The sequence below is a fragment of the Chiloscyllium plagiosum genome, unplaced genomic scaffold, assembly GCF_037043375.1.
Source record: "Chiloscyllium plagiosum isolate Xiang-an unplaced genomic scaffold, Cpla_swu_hap1 HiC_scaffold_18, whole genome shotgun sequence".
NCBI classification, from domain to species: Eukaryota; Metazoa; Chordata; class Chondrichthyes; order Orectolobiformes; family Hemiscylliidae; genus Chiloscyllium; species Chiloscyllium plagiosum.
Genome location: NW_028270156.1, coordinates 56,934,723 through 56,952,053, shown reverse-complemented (window position 1 = coordinate 56,952,053; position 17,331 = coordinate 56,934,723). Strand labels below are relative to the sequence as shown.

At 41.1% G+C, this 17,331-nt stretch overlaps 1 protein-coding gene and 1 long non-coding RNA gene across 3 annotated transcripts in view; one reads left to right on the top strand and one right to left on the bottom strand.

The window, feature by feature from the left end:
* The window catches only part of LOC122557915 (uncharacterized), a 177,795-nt gene that overhangs the window by 72,917 nt on the left and 87,547 nt on the right, over window positions 1-17,331 (bottom strand). The window lies entirely within an intron of this gene.
* Window positions 1,207-17,331, top strand: part of cars1 (cysteinyl-tRNA synthetase 1) — a 79,142-nt gene continuing 63,017 nt past the window's right edge. Inside the window, exons 1-5 of one of the 2 annotated variants that reach the window (XM_043706118.2) lie at window positions 1,207-1,338; window positions 6,565-6,807; window positions 13,167-13,258; window positions 15,211-15,299; window positions 16,449-16,545. In XM_043706118.2, the coding sequence (XP_043562053.1) occupies window positions 1,242-1,338; window positions 6,565-6,807; window positions 13,167-13,258; window positions 15,211-15,299; window positions 16,449-16,545 (618 nt within the window). In that variant the 5' untranslated portion in view covers window positions 1,207-1,241. The remainder of the gene's footprint in view (window positions 1,339-6,564; window positions 6,808-13,166; window positions 13,259-15,210; window positions 15,300-16,448; window positions 16,546-17,331) is intronic. The other variant, XM_043706119.2, reaches the window with a different exon arrangement.

The window sequence follows — 17,331 nt, the reverse complement described above, 5'->3', positions numbered from 1 at the left end:
CTGCTGCTGCCTTTGTGGGGTTAGTCTTCAAATAGCACATGCACAGCCACAGCCAAACGCAACTTTTCAACAGGTTCCACCTTTGCCCTGTACAGGACAATGTTGGAGAGATTATGGAAGGGGGGGGGGGGTTTACAGTACATCCCTCTGTCGAACTCCAGGGAAAGTGTGGGGAGAGAGAGGGTGGGAGGTCAGTCATATGGTGCCTGTTTAATCATTGTAAACAAAACACACCATCAGTGTAGGAAACACTTCTTTGATGTAATGTTTCTATCAGGACCGTGAGATTTCCTTCAGATAATCCAATATTTAGATAGTTGATATTCAGATAATCAAGGTTCCATTGTATTCCCCTCCTTTCCTTGTTAGCCTTCCGCAAAACCATTTCCACCAGAACACTTTGGTCCACTCCTCCTTCATTCCCAACACCCCCTGCAACCACAGAAGATGTAACACCCGGCTGTATACTTCCTCCCTCCGTATCCAAGGGGCCAAACACACCTTCCAGGTGAAGCAGCACCCACTGCTCACAATGTGGTCTTCTCTACGTCAGGGTAATGAAGCATGGACTGGGTGAGTAATCCGCAGAACACCTATGTTCTGTCTGCAAAAAAAAATCCTGAAGCTTCCAATTGTCTGCCACTTCAACACACCACCCTGTTCCCTGGCCAACATCTCTCTCAGACTTGCTGCAGTGCTCCAGCGAAACTCGGTCTGTACTGGAAGAACAGTACCTCATTTTCACCTTGGGAACTCTACGGCCTTCTGGAATGAAGGGCTATTGTCCGAAACGTCGAGTCTCCTGCTTCTCGGGTGCTGCCTGACTGGCTGTGCTTTTCCAGCACCACTCTGATCTCCAGCATCTGCAGTCCTCACTTTCTCCCTGTTACTGCACACAACCCATTGTTAGCCACTAACAGTCCCCATTAATAACTATGCATCCACCCCGCCAGATTGCTATCCACTCCTTTGTATGTCCAACCGATTTCCACTCTGTCTTCTGCAATAAAAATAAACTTTATCCTTGCTACCGTCCGTTTTCAGGAAGAATCAATGGAGCGGAAACATTAACTCTAGTTTTTTTCTTTCCCCATATGCTTGCAGACCTGCTGAGCTTTTCCGGCAGTTTCCGTTATTTTTACGACACTGTCGCTCAAGAACCAGCGGTCTCCACTGTTACCGAGCCGCCGGTGACGTGTTTTCCCCGCAGCGGCCAATGGGCAAATGCTTGTTGGGTTTCTATGGTGACGAGTGGCGGTGGATATTGGCGTAATTTCCGGTGCTCGCTTGCCTCTTGCATCAGCATCTTCATTAGCAGCGAAATGGAGGCGGGTGAAAGTGAGTAACCGGGGGGGATACTTAGCAGCACATTGTCCCTGGGAATAACTTTTCTGAGCGACTCCCCTGCTCTGTGTGGAGCCCGTGAGTCGGCCTGTTACCTTGGTTCAATGTGATCGCTTCTTGGGCTGGATATTATTTAAAAGCCAGCCCGCACTGTGCATGTTACAGCCGTAGACTGCGAACTGAAAGGAAAAATGGGCTGATGTATACTTGGGACTCCTATTAAAAGTTTCGATTCCATTAACCTGCTCTAATTGGTCCCAACACTGGAAATATCATGTCACATCGGGTAATCTCATAAGAAATGATGAACTAACGTTCTGATCAATGAAATAACTGGCATATCATGACAATGGCAGTTTATTTATAAGCTTTTACTTTAACTTCACTTCGTACTTTGTTTGACTATAGTTGCTTATCTGCATCATTCGGGCTTTTACCTTTTAAGGTCTTTTTAAATTGAGAACATTCTGTTGTTAATCCAGAGTCGTAGAATCTTACAGTACAGAAGGAGGCCATTTCACCCATCATGTCTGAATCAAATCTAGAAAAAGCGACCGAGATAGTCTCATTCACTACCCTTAACTCCATTGGCCCCTAAATTAATCAGTTTCAAATATATATTCAGCTCTCTTATGAAACCTCCTATGAAATCCATCTCCACTACTTTCCCGGGCAGCGTGTTCCAAATTCTAACAACTCCCTGAGTAAAGAAGTTTCTCCTCATCTCACTCCTTGCTACGCTGGCAATCTTGAAATTGTGACCCCCCCCCCCCCCCCCCCTTTAGATACTGACATACCAACCAGTGGAAACAGAATATCATTCGTTACCATGTCAAAATTGTTCATAATTTTGTAAGGTCACCTCTTAATCTTTTCCACTCCAAGGTGAATAATCCCAATTTCTCTAATCTTTCCTTGTATCTAAGATACCTCGTTCCTGGTATCATTTTAGTAAATCTCCTTTGAACTCTGTCTAGGGCCTTAACATCCTTCCTTAAATTGGATGCCTAGAACTGAGCACTAATCCAAATGTGGTCTGACCAGTGATTTGTAGAGGTGTAGCATCATTTCTTGTTTTTATTCTCTGCCTCTATTTATAAACCCAAGGATTGTATAAGCCACCTTAACAACTATTTTAGCTTGCCTGACCATCTTCAGAGAATTTTACACGTGTGAACCCCAAACTCCCTCTGTTCCTGTACCCCCCTCAAATCTGTGGCAGTGAGCCTATCTTGTCTGTCCATAGTTTTTCTACCAGGTTATGTCTCGTTCCTTCAGCGTTTGTGCAACTTGCATGTGAAATCTTTTGGTTTGTGACATTTACTTCTATATCTCAATGTGAATGTCAAAACTATCAATTTATGGATGTTAATTAGTCAGATTATTAACAAATTTGTGTTCACTGTCACAAATGCTTGGTTAACCATAATGCCACTATGCCCAAAAGTGTTTTTGATGTTAGCGACAGTTAATTGAGGGGTTGGAAATATATTTATCATTCAGTCAGTGGAATCAGAGCATTTAATATGTACATTTCATGCATCGCTAACCCAGTTTCTCTTTCATTGTGAATAGCCTGAGGTGGCAAACTGAAGGTATATGGTGCCAACCATTAGACTAAATATTGACCAGCCTCTGCCAGCAATCCTAATGAGTCACATAAACTGTGCTGAAGTTTGAGATTAGGTACTTTGGTTGGAAAACGTGAGGAAAAAAAATGGTGAGAGATTTTAATATGTATACATTGAAGGGAGCCCGAGATGTGTTGCTGGAAAAGCGCAGCAGGTCAGGCAGCATCCAGGGAACAGGAGAATCGACGTTTCGGGCATAAGCCCTTCTTCCTGAAGAAGGGCTTATGCCCGAAACGTCGATTCTCCTGTTCCCTGGATGCTGCCTGACCTGCTGCGCTTTTCCAGCAACACATCTCCGGCTCTGATCTCCAGCATCTGCAGACCTCACTTTCTCCTCATACATTGAAGGAAACCTGTACAAGAGGTACAGTAAGTGAGGATGCAGGACAGCAAGCAATTCTGCTTCATGGTATTAGCATAAAAAAGTAAAGTCTTAATGCACTTGCACAGGGTACTGGTGAGGCCACACTTGGAGTACTGTGTATAGCTTAGATGTCCTTCCTTAAGTAAAGATAGAATTTGTCTCAGAGGTTGTGCAAAAAAAATGTTTACAATGCTTGCTTTGAAATGAGAGGGCTATCCTTTGTGAAGGGATTGAGTAGATTTTGCCTGTATTCCCAGTCACTTAGAAGAATGTGAGACTATCAAATTGACATAGAAATTCATAAGTACTTGATTGAAGAAATTCTGTGGAAGTGCTTCCTCTGGAGGGAAATGAGTGACACTCATCCATTTCAGATTGACTTGAGAAGGAATTATATCACTCAAGTGTGTATGAATGTTTGAAATTCTGCATTCTAGAGACCTGTGAATGCTTAATTATCAAGTGTATTCAGGTTGGTACATTTTTGATTTTTGGGTGCGAAGAGAATTAAGGAATATGGGGGTTATATGAGAAGCTGCAGGTGAGATAAAGCTGAAAATCTTTAATGGTGGAGTTCAAAGCACCAGAAGGACTTACTCTAACTCCTGTTCTTATATTCTTATGCCCTAATTGTTTGGAAAAAGATTAAAGTTAAAGTTGTAGTCTAATGTAGTGTGATTAACTGAATTATTCCTGACTTTTAAACACACTTTCTTTTCAACCACTGTCTTAAAATTGTTTGTTACATCTAGTTAAACTGATAGTTCAATATTTGCCAAGTAAGAATCTTGTATATTTCTTCCAAATCCCTTCTGACTCTTTAAAACTCCAGTTCATACAAGCTCAACCTGTCTAATGTTTCCTCATAAGACAACCCATCTATTCTAAGCATTGGTCTGGCAAATTTTCTCTGAACTATTTCCAGTGCATTTACATCATTCCTTAAATAAAGTGATCGATACTGTACACATTAGCCCTGATATGGTCTTACCACAACCCTTTATAACTGAGGCGTAAATTTCCCTACTTTTGTGTTCAGTTTCCCTCGCAATAAATGATAACATTAGCTTTCCTAAAATTATTTGCTGTACTTGCATACTGACTTTTGTAATTCATGCATTGGAGCACCCAGATCTCTCTGCATCTCCAAGCTCTGCAATCTCTCACATGTAGGTAATATGATTCTTATTTTTCCAGCCAAAATGGTCAGTTTCACATTTTTCCCATAACATACTCCATTTGTCAGGTCTTTCCCCATCAGTGTGTCTATATCCATTTTATAGTTTCCTTATGTCTTCTTCACAACTACCTAACTATCCTTGTGTCATCAACAAATCCAGCAATCATACTTTCAATCCCTTCATAGAAGTTAATTATATCAATTGCAAAAACTGGATCCCATAACATTTAACCTTGTGGCATATGGTTTATTGCCAACCAGAAAATGACTTTCATAAATACATTGTGAATCCAGAGGGAGGTCTTGGCACCAATTTGCTCGAGAGTCAAACCAGGAAATAACCTCAGATTTAATGTAAATGGGGGTGAATATCTGCAGGGGCTCTTGGCTTTGTCTGTTGTAGCTTGGATGGTAGAACCATGGAAGAATGAGAAAAGTGCTGCTTTTATTCTTTTTTAGAGGTTAACATATGTTATTACACAAATATTATAATGGATGAGCAGAAATAAGCCGACACAAATTGCCCTGTGAAATTGCAAAATAGAAACTAAGTGATCAATGACTGCTCTATCTCTTTCTCCTTCCATAGACACAACCATACCTGCTGATCATTTTTATCACTGTTTTAATTTATTAGAGGCTGACATTAAACTTGTACCATCAAGGTGCTTAAAGAATCTGAAATTATAGGCTAGGCTACTCATATGTTGATTAACAAGCTAGTTCAATGGGGCGTTGACAATTGGTGTATCTGGGGGATAGTGAGGACTGCAGTTGCTGGAAAGTCAGAGTTGATAAAATCTGGTGCGAGAAAGAACACAGCAGGTCAACAGCATCAGAAGAGCAAGAGAGTCAACGTTTTGGACAGAACTCTTCATTAAGACTGAGAAAGGGGATGGAAGCTGAGAAATGGGGGTGTGGGGCTGGGGGAAAGGTAGGTGGGATGACGATAGGTGGATGCAGGTAGGAGGTGAATGGATTGGTCAGTAGGAAGAGTGGAGCGGATAGGTGGGAAGGAAGATGGGGCAGGTTAGGTCAGGTCAGAGGGACTGGACCTGAGATGAGGTGGGGGCTGGGGAGATTTGGAAGCTGATGAATTCTTTGTTGAGGCCAATAGGTTGTAAGCTCCTGAGGTGGAGGATGAAGTGTTCTTCCTCAGATTTATGTGTGGCCTTATTTTGAGGGTGGAGGAGGCCCAAGATGAATTTGTCATTGGGGAGTGAAAGGGGGAGTTAAAATGGCTGGCAATGAGGAGGTGGGGTTGATCGGAGCGTGCGGACCATAGATGTTCCTTGAACTGTTCCCCAAATTTGTGCTTGGTCTCTCTGATGTAGAGGAGACCACATTGGAAGCAATGGATGCAGTAGGTCGGGTTAGAGGAAATGCAAGTGAATCTCTACTGGACTTTGAATGATTCTTTGGAGTGTTGGACGGGGTAAGAGAGGAGGTGTGGCGGCAGTGCCTACTGTGGCCGCAGGGAAAGGTGCCAGGTGTGGAGCAGGGGTTGGTGGAGAGTGTGGACCTAACGAGGAAGTCATTGGGTGTGTCTTACATCATTCAGATTACAAAAACCAGTTTTGTTTCCAATACACTTGCCTTAGGAATACTGGGGAAGAAATGCAAGAGAAGGGAAACAGAAAACGTGGTCTAGACAAAATTGTAATTATAATTCACAAGGACCACTATATATACTATAAGGTTGTTAGTGAGTCAAACCTGTTGTACATTACAGGCCCAGTGATGCCACTTTCTTTTTGACTGGAACATCCGAAAATTACTTATTCTCCAAAAACAGCTATGACATTTCTTTGTAAATCTTGATCTTTTGCCAGCACAAGCTATAGTTCTAAATGTTGGGCACTCCTGAAATGATTCGGAATGTGCCGTCAGGATGGGATATGGGACCAATCTTCTGCTGGAGCTGTTGGTGCTGACCCAGGGAAAGAGGTTGCGAACTGGAGGCTGGAAACATGAAACATATATTTTTTTAACAGACAGAACCTTTGGTTCTGAAGTTATGTATGTCTCCATGTTCTGTTTTGCAGCTTTCCAGTACAGCAAGTTCCTTGGTTTATCTGCTGAGAATAGAATGAAGGCTTTGAACGATCACCTTGCTGAACGGAGTTATATCGGTGGCTTCACATTCTCACAAGCTGACGTGGAAGTATTCCGGTCACTTCCAAAACCATCTCTTGATCAATACTTCCATGTGATGCGGTGGTACAGGCACATTGCAGCAATTTGGGATTGCACCCAAGATGATGCCAAGACCTGTGAACTTCACACATGTGAGTAGTGAGCATTTGGATGGGTGTTCACAAGGAGCATCTGGGCAACCACAGACAGTATGTGCATGCTGAATTGTTGCCATGATTTTCTAAAATATTCCATTTTAAGACTTTATTTAAAAAAAAAATTCTCTAGTGATGGACACTGCTGGCAAAACCAATATTTATTGCCCTTCCTTCTCTTGAAAATGTGATGGTGGTGAGTTGCCTACTTGAACTGTGGCATACAGTCCATGTGGTGAAAAAGAACTCCCACATTTCTATAGGGACTTCCAGGCTTTTGACCCAACAATGTAGCAAAAACTCTAGACTTATGTCAAAATCAGAGGGGACCTTGGAGCCTTATGCCTGCTGCACTTTACATACTGAAAATATTTTGATTAGTTGCTGTGATGCATCTTGTTATGTCGTATATTCACCTACTTGAGTAAGGATGAAAAGAATTAATATCTTGAGTTGTTTGTGGGTGTCAGATCAAGCAGTCTGCTTTCTCCTGAATGATGTAAATTCTTGTGAGAAGTTGAGCTGCAACAATATAGGGAAATATGATTTCTTGTGGTTGATAAAAAGTGGACGTTAAGAAGAGAGTTACCAGTTTCACACCTAGCCTTTCACATGCTCTTCCAGCCATGGTATTTATGTGATGGATCAGAAATTGAACTAGGCTAATGGTAGCACCCTTCCAGGATGTTGATGGTGAGAACTGAATATTAAGGAGACGTGGTTAGATTGTATTGTTATGGATGGTCTTCGTTTAGGTGCTGCACAAGTTACTTGGTACATATCAGTCAACACTTGGATTTTATCCAGTTTTTTTTTGCATGATGCACAGAATTCTTCATTATCTGAGGAATTGAAAATAGAACACTTCAATCATCAATATATCTGTTTCTGACCTTATGAACAAGAGAAGGTCATTGATGTATCAACTGAAGACATTTAGGCCTAGGCCCCTACTTTTAGCAATTGGAGTGATGCTGTAACACTGAGATAATTGGTCTCTAATAACTACAGCCATCTTTATTTGCCTTGGTCTAACTTGAACCAGTGAAGGATTTCCTTTTCATTTCCATTGACTTCAGTTTTACTTGGACTTACTGATGTGATACTTGGTTAATCGTAACATGGAGTCCAGGGCAGTAAAATTTAACCTGCCACTGAAATTAAACTGTCCAGTCTGTGCTGAAATGAGGTTTGGAACTGAGTGGTCCAAAAAGAACCTGAAGTGAACATTGAGCAGGCTGCTGTTGAGTAGATATCACTGTCAATGACATCATCCATCATTTTGCTGCAAATGAGTTGATTGGCAGTACCTTGGCCAGTTTGGATTTGCCCTGATTTTGAGGACAGGATAAATCTGTAAGAATTTTACATTTGTTGAGGAGATGCCAATATTACTTTAGCTGTCTGTACTGGAAAAGCTTTGAGGCATGGTTAGTTCAGGAACACAAGTCTTAAGTGCTAGTGTCAAGCGAGTAATCTTTATTGTTTTGAATAAGGTCAGACATTTCAAGTAATCGCATTTTTTATTTGAGTGACCTGAAGCCTGATATCTGTGATAGTGGAGATCACCGGAGAGGGCCAAAATCGATTATCCAGCACTTCTCGATGAAGATCATATGACCATATAACATCGGAGTAGAAGTAGCCCCTTCAGCACATTGAATTAACTCTGCCATTTAGTTTGATCATGGTTGATCTGATTTTCTTCAACATCCACTTTCTTGCCTTTTCCCCATAACCATTGATTTCTTTACTGATTTAAAAATCTACCTCAGCCTTGAATACACTTGATGATGCAACCTCAACAGCTTTGTGTGGTAAATAATCCCACAGATCTACAGTTCTCTGAGAGAAGAAATTTCTTCTTATCACTATCTTAAATGCACAACCGCTTATTCTGAGATAATGCCCAGATTCTTCCCCAAGGGAGAATAAGTTTTCCTCACCTACCCTGTCAAGTCTCCTAAGAATTTTGTACGTTTCAATAAGATCGCTTCATTCTTCTAAACTCCAATAAGATTGGGCCTACTCAACCTCACCTCGTGAGAACTAGATTAGCCTAGATAACCTTCTCTGCCCACCTCCAGTGCCAGTATAGCTTTCATTAAATAAGGGCCCAAAATTGTTCACAGTACTCCTGTTGTGCTCTTACTTACTAGTGCCTTGTATAGTTTTAACGAGACTTCACTATTTTTACACTCCATTTCCTTTTGAAGTAAAGACCAACATGCCATTTGCCTCACCTATTACTTGCTGAACCTAGCTAGCTTTTTCTAATTTATACACAAGAACTCCCTAATTCCTGTATGAGGATGGTTGCAAATACTTTAGTCTCACATTTTTTGCTGTCACATACTGGGCTTTCACCATCTTTGAGAATACTGTTTGAGTTTCCTCCTCCTCTCATTAGTTATTAATGAGCATTTTCATTCCTGACTGGATGTGTCAGCACAGCAGAATTTTGATCTTTACTTGTACAATACCAGGACTAGTGTCCAGATGAACAGAATACCTAGAGTTGTAGGTCGGTCTTTAAACTAATTTGACAGAGGGGAGGGTTTGGGAGGGGGGAACAATGGGCTTACAAAGCAAAAGGATATGGCAGCATTGCAGGGTAGTCATTTGGATAGAGATATGCTGGGGCAGGAAATGACAAATATGGATAAACAGCAACAAATAAGTTCACAGGAGGAAATAATAAGGTGAAATTAATGGCTGTTAAATTAAATGTACTCAGGAGTCAGAACAAAATAAGTTAACAAATGCTGCAAGTACAGCAGCGTTTGTGAGATTTTTTTAATCATTAAAGAGACATGGTTATAAGAAGATCAAAGCTTTAACTAAATATTCAATGTTATGTAACCTTTCAAAGAAGGAAAGGGTCATAGGGTAGTACATGATAGAATAAGTCTTGAATTGGAAGCTGTAAAATTCATATGACTGCAGCCAAGAACTAACAAGGGGAAAAAGATACTAGTGGGAGTATTCTATAGGCCCCCAATAATGGCTGTTCTATAGCACAGACAATAAATCAGGAGACCATATAAAAAAGGTCAATACCTTAATGATGGGTGACTGTAATTTGATATAAATTGAGAAAATGAAATCAGCAGTATTTCATAGAACGATATGTTTTGTACAGGTTACGTTGGATCTAGTACTGTGTAATGAGGTTGTTTTACTAAATAATGTCCAACTAAATATCCCCGAGGAAACTGGCCATAACGTGATGAAATTTAACATTCAGTTCGGGAGAAAAACAACCTTGGTGAACTTAAATGAGGGTAATTACAAATAAATGATGACAGCTGAATGGAGTGGGGAAGGAATTTAGCAGGAAAAAAACTGAAGAGCAGTAGCAAAAATTTAGGAAATTGTTCACAGCTCACAAAAAAGATACACCCAGTGAGTAATGAAATTCCAAAAATACTAAGTAACCAAGGGAAAGAGGAAATAAATATATTAACTTTTACCAAAGGAAACTGATGGTGCTAAAGGCTGGTAAGTTCTCAGGATCTGATGAATTGCATCATAGGATACTAAAAGGAAGTAACTATAGAGATGGTGGATGCAGTGGTTATAATCATTAAACATTTTTAGTTTGTGTAAAAGACTAAGAGGTTTGGAAAACTGCCAATGTAATATTCTTATTCAAAAAGAGAGGGGAGTAAAAGAAGACAAAGCTAACTATGGGCCAGATAGGTTAATGTCTGTAACGTAGAGGATGTTGATTCTATTATAAATGATGTAAAAGCAAAGAATTTAAAAGTGCATAATATAATCAAGCTGAGTAGCATGGCTTAATGATTGGGAATGCATGCCAAACAAATTTAGTGCAGTTCTTTGAGGAGGTACCAAGCAGGACAGGTAAAATGGATGTCTTTGGACATCCAAAAGGCATTTTGCAAAGTACCACAAGTAAGGCTACTAAATAAGATAAGAACCCATGATGTTGGGTAGTGTTTTAGCACAAATACAGAATTGGTTAACTCATAGAAGTCAGAGAGTAGGGATAAATTGCATGGCCTGGGTGGTGTAGAATGCTGCAGGGAACACTTCTAGAGCTGTAATTATTTATAGTATTTATTAATGGCTTAGATGAGGTAAGTGAATAAATTATCATCCAGTTTATGGGTGCCACTGCAATAGGTGAGACGGCAAGTGGTGAGGATGACAGAGTTTGTGGGGGGATAGGGACAGGTTGATTGATTGGGCAAAACCTTTGCAGATGGAATGTAATGTAGTTAAATGTGAGTTTATGTACTTTAGCAGAGAAAAACACAGAGGAGCTGAATATTATTAAAATAGAGAAAGACTTCAGAAAATTGCAGCAATGAGGGATTTGGCATGAATCTCAAAAAAACTAGTATCCAAGTTCACCGGGAAATAGGGAAGGCCATTGGAATGTTGGCCTTTGTTTCTAAGGGAATGGAGTATTTTTAAAAGTTGCCAGAATGATGAGGTATCAGTTGAACTTACCTAGAATAGTGTGAACAGTTTTAGTCCCTTTTATCTTAAGAAAATATATTTTCTGACATTGGAGGTACACGAGGTTGTTCCTGTGAGTGGAGGAATTTTCTTTTGAAGTGAGGTTGAGCAGGTTAGTTGTGCAGTCATTGGAGTTTAAAAGAACGAGAGGAGACCTTATTGAAACATATAAGATTCTTAAGAGGCTTGATAGGGTAGTGCTGAGATGTTGCTTTTCCTTCTATGTGTGTCTGGGACCAGGGCACATGGTTTCTCAGTGCGGTGTGTTGAATGGCGAAACAGACTTGAAGAGCTGAATGGCCTATTCCTGCTCCTAATTTCAATATTTACTACAGCTAATACAGAGCAACAGAGGAGCTATTCACCTCATTGAGAATAAACACTTGGGTAGACCAGTTAGTTGTGCTGAATGCTGTCCAGATATGTTCTCTCTTGAGCAGGTTGGACTTGAACCCAAGCCTCCTGACTCTGCGTTAGGGGTACTACTGCTGTGTCACAACACTCTAATTTGTTTGTTCTCTGAAATTTACAAATGAGACATACTAATCTGATTCATCTTATTTTAATCAATCTGTTCAAACACCTTTTGGGCAGGTGGGACTTGAACTTGGGCCTCTGGCTCAGAGGTCAGGATGTTACCACTGTACTACTAGAGTCCTGTATTCACCTTTTAGATATTTTTAATTAATCTATTCATACACACCTCAGAGGCCACCTGGCTCAGAATTAAGAACATTTCCACTGTGCCACAAGAGCCCTTGACAGAGACCTGTTAAATATTTTTCATCAATCTTTCATATTGATGTCACAGGCTGCCAATGAGAATTGACTACATTTACCGTGAATGCCACCACTAGGTGGTGCAGTGCACATGCATTTTTTTTAGCTGATGTGCAGGAACACCAGTTTACTGCAAAGCAATGAAATGGCACCTGCATGGGATCTCATCTATGTTTTCTGTTGAAAGCTATCTTCCAGGGTTTGCAATGACATATGTTTCCAGCGCTGTACAGTCCAGCCACTTCCTCCAACTTGACAAAGACTTAACTGATTGTGGACTAACCTATTGAAAACTGGACTGTTTGTGCTCCCAAAACTGTTGGGCAATCCAAGAGCCTTCCACCCCAGTGAATCATGGCCAGCTGATGAGATCTGGAATCTCTGCCTCATTCTCTGCCTCGTCCCCAGCCTCTCCAGGATCCTCACTCCCAGTTTCTTCCCTAACCAACCCCACTTCCTGCAGCAGCCAAAGTGAGTGTCTTGTGGGCAGGTGCTGACATTGCTGCACATGGAATGCAGTGACATCAGTGGTGCATGCACAGACACTTGCTGTGGCTTGTTGCAACAATCTGAAGTCACAGTCTGCCTCTGTGCATGCAAAGGGCCATTTTGCCATTCGGAGATTCCTCTATCAGAGCCAGGAATGCTGTTCATTGCTGCGCTGCCATTAGTTTGGGAAAGCTCTTTGTGAACATCAGATAAATCTGTTATCATTTGTGACTGTAGGTCAGTGCTAGAAAAGTAATGTTTTATCCATCTGTCAATGTGAAGGCTTTCTTTACTTTCCGCTGTATCCACATTATTGCATGAAATGTAAGCAGCAATTGATAGCCAGATAACTTTGCATGAAAGGGTGTGATGATTGGATGACTGTAATGTGTGTTCATAACGTGTTACCTTATATATGATAACCATCACACCTTAGTAAACATGATGAGAAATTGTTTGGAAAGACTAGACTTACTTTGTTTTTGACAAGCAGTTTTGAAAGTTAGACTCTGATCTGTCCCAATGCAGCTAACAAAGATGATTGGAAAACAAACAGGTGCCACATGGGACCTTTCTTTAACTGTTTTGATTTCTTCTAGCCAAAGCGAAGAGAACCCAACCACCATGGGCCCCACCACCAGAAGTGAAACAGCCTGAGCTACGACTGTATAACAGTTTGACACGCAGGAAGGTCAGTGCTAATAATGGAGAGGACTGAATTACAATGCAGAATCATTTTTTTTTCCCTCCGATGAAGTGTTTTATTACAGTCTAACATGAGAAAGAATGATAGAATGGATACAATGTAGAAGGCAGGGATGAGAAATTTCCGCTGACATTTTCATCTCAGAAAATCCACCCTTTAAATTTTTTTCTGACACTGTATCTGGCTGAGGGATGCGACAACTCCACTCTTTGCTGTTGAATCGGCCACCAATCTGACTGCTGTGATTGGGTGTAGCAGAGGCCACACACCCAGTAATTGCTGTACTCCTGCCCAACCCAAAGCATCTGCCTGTGGTTGGCTATTTCCTTTGTGCCATCTCCATTGTGTGCTGACACTGGATAAGGGATAGAGCAGAAGTCTGGTGACAGCTTCACAGGGCCTGGTGGCTGGGTGCAGGGACTTAATCTTAGAGGAGATAAGTGGGGTGGAGGATGGTCGGGTCTGGGGCTAAATTGTTCACAGTCAAGCAGGCTACCAGCAATAGCAGAAAATATGCATATCAATATTGCTTGGAGAACTTGTTGTAAATGCGATTTTGTTTTTCACAAGAATATTGTATAATGATAGTCCAATTTGGATTATCAGTTATGGTGGATCCCAGTTAACATCTCTACATATTCAGTTCTGTTATCATTTTGTGCTTATAACTGTAGGAGAAAGTGAGGTCTGCAGATGCTGGAGATCAAAGTTGAAACTTTATTGCTGGAACAGCACAGCAGGTCAGGCAGCATCCAGGGAACAGGAGATTCGACGTTTCGGGCACAGGCCCTTCCTGAAGAAGGGCCTGTGCCCGAAACGTCGAATCTCCGGTTCCCTGGATGCTGCCTGACCTGCTGTGCTGTTCCAGCAATAAAGTTTCAACTGCTTATAACTGTACCCATATTAAAACTGGTTCAGATTACATGACACCAGGTTATAGTTCAACAGGTTTATTTGAAATCACAAGTTTTCGGAGCTGTGCTTCTCCGTCATCTGAGGAAGGATGTTAAATGTGATTTTAAATAAATGTAACTATAACCTGGTGTCATGTGACTTCTGACCTTGTTCACCCCAGTCCAACACCAGCACCTCCATATCATATTAAAATTGGAAATTGTAATTAGATGAAGCATATCATATGCTCATTGCTGTTCAGTTCATATCAATGTAAAAGACACATTCATTGCTTGGTAAAGGCAAAAAGGTTTGAACAGAGTTGAGATCCTTTTTATTGAGGAGAGGATTGGGACTGAGAACTTGGCCCTGGGATTTGCGCACCCCCTCCCCCATAAAGCTGCTTCTCTCACATGCCAATTAATGTTTTTTAAAGTTTTAAGATTTGATTCCCATAATCCATCATCATTTTTTGCTGAGTTTGCACGCCAGCTCCCCGACATCTGGTGCAAAACTCCAGGTAGCAGGGAGGGTGGAGAAGAAAGATGTTTCAGTGAGTAAGGGCTGCACCCAGTGAACAAAATAAGTTATTGAATTTTGAGAAGGTTTGTAGCTCAAGTTGAGGTTCTGGATGTAGTTTTGCTTGCTGAGCTGGAAGGTTCTTTTACAGACGTTTCGTCACCATACTAGGTAACGTCCTCAGTGAGCCTCTGGACGAAGCACTGCTGATGATTCCTGCTTTCTATTTATATGTTTGCATTTCTTTGGGTTGGTGATATCATTTCCTGTTCTTTTTCTCAGAGGGTGTTAAACGGGGCCCAAGACAATGTGTTTGTTGATAGAGTTCTGGTTGGAATGCCATGCTTCTAGGAAGTCTCGTGCGTGTCTCTGTTTGGCTTGTCCTAGGATGGGTGTGTTGTCCTAGTCGAAGTAACTCAGCCAAAATTAAAATTTAGTTTAATTCTGTGTTAACATGCTGGTCCAAAAATTGTTGACAACAATACTTGTATTTCTAAATCTCAACATGTATTTCCCTCTGACAGGAGATATTTCGTCCCCAGAATGGGAAACGTGTGTTATGGTACTGCTGTGGGCCCACTGTTTATGATGCTTCACACATGGGACATGCCAGGTAATCTGTCATGTGAAATCATTTCACTGCTTCTTCAGCTAATTCTTTCATTCTTGCATAAGCTCTTCTACTATCAATCCACTATTACTGTTGTATGAGCTGGGGTGATAGATGACAGAATTCCAGCTCCTGATTGCTTACCTGTGACTCCTCTTGGAATGCAATTAGAGTGGGCATTTACACAGAGGTAAGATCAAGTTTGGTTGTAATGCCTGCTATTGGAGACTATCCATTGTGTTTTGTTTGAAAAGGGTCCTGCATCACTGTTCACTGTTATACTGAACAGTGCACAGGTTTAAACATTCTGTGGTAGTAAATAGAAATGTGCACAGAGAGACACAGATGTCATCTTGTTACTCTTGATCCATCCACTATATTGCTATGAGTTTTGGCATAACTACCATTGTTATCTTGGCATGGTCCAGGGCAAATTTAACCAACCAGATGTGACCCGACATGGCATGCCATCATGTTTTGTTAATAGCCTGTGTCAAGTCATGGACATCTGTCAGTGCCATTTATTTTGAGGTGTTTTGGTAAATATATGACCTTTTGGACATTGAAACATACAGAATAATGAAACCCCTGATTCACTGTCTGCTCAGTAGCTACATTAGTTGATTTGAGATTGTGATAGATTTATTTTATAGTTGCTTTTGATGCCATCAGCCAGGGTTCCTAACTGATGTCCAGTGGCTCTTGCTGAAGAGTGGAGTGCATGTGGATATTTATGTAAGGAAAGGATGAAGGAGGAGAAAGTGAGGACTGCAGATGGTGGAGATCTGTTGTGCTGCTGGAAAAACACAACAGGTCAGGCCGAGGAGCAGGAGAATTGACATTTTGGTCATAAGCTCTTCATCAGGAATGAGGATGAAGGGCTAATGCTCGAAATGTTGATTCTCCTGCTCCTCGGATGCTGCCTGACCTGCTGGGCTTTTCAAGAAAAGGATGAAGTTTGTTTGCAATGCCTGCAATAGGTAAGGGGTCTTTTATTTTTAAAAGTGGCCATCTTTGGTAATCCTCCAACCCTGTGATGTTGCCCAGGTTGTTGTAACTTCACAGGTGATGCTATGTCTGACACCAACAAAAGCCTATGACTTGTCGTTTCAGGTCTAAATAGGCTAAGCTATTTCTTGCTGACATTTGCAGGTCTTACATCTCCTTTGACATTCTGCGACGGATTCTGATGAATTACTTCAAATATGATGTATTCTACTGTATGAACATCACAGATGTAGATGACAAGGTAAGACTAAGTTAACACTTCTGTTAGTATCTGCTGATTAACATTAACTTGAATCCTAATTGGACTTTATCAAAGAAACATTTTCTGTACTTTATTCTGACTGACTCTCAATTTGCCAACAATCATGTTTTCTATCCACAATGACACGATAGTTCAATATGCCCCAGCAGTGCCGTACTCACAGAATAGCTCACTCATTCCACTATACTAAATTATAGATATTTTCCTTCAGATGCTATATTCTGCATACTTGTTATATATTGCTAACTTTAAACAATAGCAAATGTTAAGGATGAAGTGAATAGATAAAAAAAGGTGTAAAATTAAATTAATTGCTTTCACAAAATAAGGTATGGAACATAGATTGACTGGTTGTTCAGGCAGGATTCTTTTTTTTCTAGGTTGTAGATGACACCAAAATTGTTGGTATAGTGGACAGTGAAAAAGATTACCTCACAGTACAATGGGTCCACAGTACAATTTGATCAGATGGGCTGATAGGCAGAGGAGTGGCAGATGGAGTTTAGATTAGATTAGATTACATTACATTACATTACATTACAGTGTGGAAACAGGCCCTTCGGCCCAACAAGTCCACACCGACCCGCCGAAGCGAAACCCACCCATACCCCTACATTTACCCCTTACCTAATACTACGGGCAATTTAGTATGGCCAATTCACCTAACCTGCACATCTTTGGACTGTGGGAGGAAACCGGAGCACCCGGAGGAAACCCACGCAGACACGGGGAGAACATGCAAACTCCACACAGTCAGTCGCCTGA